Consider the following 4,447-nt stretch of genomic DNA (forward strand, 5'->3'; position numbering starts at 1 on the left):
CTTATCCATTCGGCTAGCAGTGATAGGCCTATACGTAATCGCTTGCTGTTGTTTTACAATGTTGACTTGGAAATAAGCTTTCTGACCACAGTGATCAGAGCTGAAACAACTAAAGACATCTTTCTTTTCAACTTCACAATTACAGAATATATTATCCAAACAAGTCGCCGTACTGGCTGTAATTCTTGTGGGCTCGTGGAAAAGCGGAAACAAGTCAAAAGACTGAAAAAGATTTAAGAATCTAACTGTGTGTCCATGCGTGGGATCTAGTATATTAACATTAAAGTCCCCACAAATTATTATCTTCTTACTGCTAACAAACACTCGTCTCAACGCATCTTCCATCACAGACTCAAAAACGCTAAAATCCGCCGAAGGTGGTCTGTAGACGCACATTATAATGTGATCCTCCAATTCTATACATGATATTTCTATAGTTCGCTCAGTAGAAAGTTTAACTATGTCATTTCTTTCTTTACATTTAAATTTATTTTTTACTATAATCAATGATCCCCGTGAATGGCGGACTTTCTACTGAACGAGCTAATTATGTCATAATTACAGATATTAAATACTAATAATTCATATTCTTTGAGCCAGTGCTCCGTAACGCACATGACATCAATATCTTGTGATTCTAAGAAAAGAACCACCTCTAACTCTTTGCTGGAGAAGCCCTGTAGGTTTTGGTGAACTAACCTAAGCTCACGGGGCCTCTCCGCTGTCTCAGCCGTCAGTTTAAATGCTGTGGGCGGCCCGCGGGGAGGCTGCGCACGCGCCGGCGCTCGCCGCGCGGCCGGCACCGTTGCCACTGGCCGAAATGTCAAAAAACCCCGGTTCTACGTTGTAAGCTAGTAATTTTGCTGTCGTCACTTTACAATTCCGTGGTACATTCAAATAATTATCTCTTAGTCTAAAACGGTAATTATTTCTTTTATACATAATGTTCAGATCAATAAAATGGTAAGCGCTTTCGTAACAAGTCGCATTGTACAACATGGAATTTAACTCCGACACTCTAACGTTGTGCTCATGGGAAACAGAGTCGGAATACGGAAAAGAGCATAAAATAATTTTATAAATTCCATGTCGCTCAATGTCGGACAGCGTGCGTATGAGGGATCCCACGTGAGATCTCTTCACACCCACACTATCGCCGAGGTGTATAATCAGAGTGGTGCCACTGTCAAACTTGTCCCTCGCCAGGCGGCGCACGACCGATTCGACGGAGGCACCACGCAAACACACATTTGTTACACTTTGCCGGAGACATTCACCCAGCAGCACGCCGAGGCCGGCCCCGATTGCGTCAGAATAGATGACCGTCGACCGCGGAGGGTCCCGGCTCCGAGCGCGCGGAGCGCCGGGCGCCGGGGCGGGCGCCGCGCTCGACGCGCGCGCCGGCGACGGGGCCGGCGGCCGAGGCTCAGGCTCGACGGTCAGCCGCTCCAGAGCCAGCCGCAGGAGGCTCGACGGTGTCGGGGCCGGCGACCGCGGCTCAGGCTCGACGGTCAGCCGCTCGAGAGCCAGCCGCAGGAGGCTCGGCGGCGACGGAGCCGGCGCGGCGACGGCGGGGCTCGGCGGGACAGGGCGGCGGGCGGCGGGCTCGGGCTCGCGGCGCGGAGAGGGCGCGGGCGCGGGCGCGGGCGCGGGGCTCGGGCGCGGCGCGAACAAGGCACGCAGCGCGGGCGACCCCGGCGCCGCCAGCGCGGCACGGAGCGCCGGCGAGTGCGGCGCGGCGGGGCGCCGCCGAGCAGGCGCAGGCGAGTCCATGCACACCGGGTACCCGCTCGATGGATCTAGAACATTATTCATAAAAGATATGTACTCGTGTAATGCTTTACTTGTCAATTCATATCTATTATTCAGGTCTTTCAGTTTTGATTCTAATTTGTACAATTCATCGGAGCGACTGTTCAACTCCTGTGCTGTCAGGTCGAGTCGGTGTTGACAATTTAGAAGTTCATCGCTTAAGGCGACACTGTTACATCTGGACTGTATTGTCTTAAACATAGAATTTTGTCGTTTAACTAAAAGCTTTGATTTCTTTATAAATTTGCTTAACTTTAAGTATTTTTTAATTTTATTTGACCCCTTCAATGTCACTCTGGGATCACTGCCGCCCTCTAAGTGCACAGACTCCTTTAAATCTACATGGTCCTTCATTGGGGAGCACGGTGCACTGTCATGAACCACATCTAAATCGAAGCTATTAAATTCAGCAAATATACTTAAATTGTTTTCAGCCGGAGCGGAGTTCCCGGAGCAATACTTGCAATACCGTTTTGAATCCGACTCCTGCAGTTGCTGCTCGAGGTCCCGGATGCGTTGTAATGCCTGCTCATGTATCTCTTGGCAATGCTGGAACCTTTCTACGACTGCCTGGAGTTCATCTCGTTGTCCTTGCAGGTCTTCATACTCGACATCTTGATTGGCTAGCTGATTTTTGAGGCTTGTGTTTGTTCTTACAACACGCTCAATCTCCTGCTCACTCTCCTCCTGTTCCTGAAGGAGCTTTTTGTTGAACTCATTAGCTAATTTAAGTTCTTCCTGTAGTTGCTTCATTCTAGCCATTATCACATCCCGACGTGTTGTCATCTTAGTAGTTTGTTTCATCTGTAAATATCTTCCAAAAAACACCACTAAATACGGTGTAATTTTAAATCTTGAACGTTACTCCGTTGACAGTTGTCGTACTTTTGTCGTCAATATTTGGCTTCACAGGCTGCATGAAAACTTATGATAACACTTTCACACTTTAATTAGGATGTGGTACATCCATTTATCACTGTAATTCCTAATATTTTACATTTTTAATAATTAAAACACATTATTGAAATAGCCCTTTACCTCTAGATTACAGGAAAACTTATTAGAAATCTACAGTCAAGCGTAAGTCGGACTTACGAGAAAAAAACTCAAATTAAGATTTTCACTCACTGACGCTGCAAGCAGTTACTAAACGTCTTAAAATTTTGTAAGCGTGATGGACAGGTAGAAAGAAATTAATTTCTGTCTTTTTTCTTTTTAGAAATTGTTCAATTTTTTTTTTCATTTGCCAAAATGACTTAAGTTCCAACTAAAAAGGAGGCGCTTAAGACCGTTTGTAAGTGGACTGAGCAAAATTTTGTTCAAATCGGTCCAAAAAAGGTCTCTGTTGACGAAAACATAGAATTTGTGCCACCGACAGCCTAAATCTGAAGTCCATTTTGCTCTATCTCTTATCGTTTCCGAGATATACACGTAAAGTCTTGAAAGTGCGAAAAGTTAACTTTGCCATCACAGTCGTTCAGGCGCTCATGAGTTCTTTGTATGGAAAAGTCGAAAACCGACTCGCACTTGACCAATGTTCATAGAACGTTGTGGTTTTTTACACACGGGTCCGCGACTGACGACGTTCGAATGTTTTGTTCGGAAATGTTTAAGGGTGGTTTCTCTGAAACGTCGCCGGCGGCGGGTGGTTCGACGGGCGAAGGTCACACGCCGTACGCGTCGGTCTGTATTCGTTTTGTACAATAGCAACGGACGGCGGGTGGCGTCTTGATATGGAAAATGACTGACTTCACTAAAGATAATGATGAACTCATTGAGGTAATACTAGAGAGGACACTGCGAGCAAAAAGTTTGCGCTACAAACATAAGTATAGCGTAGCGTGAGGAGGTTGTTTCTGCCTGCACACAAATAAAATGTAAAAATGCCTTCCTGCGCAACAAGATGCTGTTTAAGCCATACGAGAAAATCGAATAAAACTGACGTGTCACATTTCATCGGTTAGTATACACGCTATGTTAATCGATCTTTATTTAAGTAATTATTTCAATGAAGGGACGCGCTCCTCAAACGCGAAGATATCGCTGCCATTTTGTTGAACGAAATCATAGATTAATCGCATCATAATCGCACAGACTTGACATGTAGGTAATTTAATTTAATTTAATTTATTTATTAAATCAGGTAACAAAAGACCCATTTGGTTAACATTAAAATCACATACACAAACACTTTTAAAAGTAAAAATCACAGAGACAAATATGAATAAGAATGACACAAACACAAAATGAAATAAAATAAACACAAAATAAATATTACATTATTAAATATACACATGTAGACTGCTCCAGTGTCTAGCTATCGGGGAGTCTAGACTGCCAGCAATTACACTCAGAATGCCAAATGAATGCTGTGTAATGAAGTATAGTAATTGTGATTATATTCTGTTTGTAATATATAAAAGAGAAATGTTAAATTTATTTCACGTTATACTTATGAGTACTACATAGTTCTAACACGAGTCACGATATTTTCATACAATAATAACCTATGATTTTCTTCAAGGGCAATTAAAGTATATGAAAAAATCAATAATGTATTTTTGTTTCACTTAGAAGAACTTAAACATAGCACAATGTATGATAGTGCTAAAATTAAACTACTTAGTATTTTACA

At 43.6% G+C, this 4,447-nt stretch overlaps 1 protein-coding gene across 1 annotated transcript; it reads right to left on the bottom strand.

Annotated features, from left to right (window-relative positions):
- Positions 1 to 738: 738 nt before the first annotated feature.
- On the bottom strand, positions 739 to 2,620 carry LOC125233098 (eukaryotic translation initiation factor 3 subunit A-like). Its single transcript, XM_048138962.1, has 2 exons — positions 2,232 to 2,620; positions 739 to 1,799 (listed from the first exon to the last, which is right to left on the bottom strand). Exons 1-2 carry the CDS (start codon positions 2,614 to 2,616, stop codon positions 739 to 741), a joined length of 1,446 nt encoding a protein of 481 aa, XP_047994919.1. The 5' UTR covers positions 2,617 to 2,620.
- Positions 2,621 to 4,447: the final 1,827 nt, after the last annotated feature.

Source organism: Leguminivora glycinivorella, chromosome 14 (genome assembly GCF_023078275.1).
Source record: "Leguminivora glycinivorella isolate SPB_JAAS2020 chromosome 14, LegGlyc_1.1, whole genome shotgun sequence".
Classification (NCBI taxonomy): Eukaryota; Metazoa; Arthropoda; class Insecta; order Lepidoptera; family Tortricidae; genus Leguminivora; species Leguminivora glycinivorella.

Bases quoted from the DNA above. Each gene is read 5' to 3' on its own strand.
- LOC125233098 (XM_048138962.1), bottom strand. From the start codon at position 2,616: ATGAAACAAACTACTAAGATGACAACACGTCGGGATGTGATAATGGCT. The intron at 1,800-2,231 runs GTATATTTGCTG...ATAATGTTCTAG, and splicing joins TCCGGCTGAAAACAATTTAA to ATCCATCGAGCGGGTACCCG.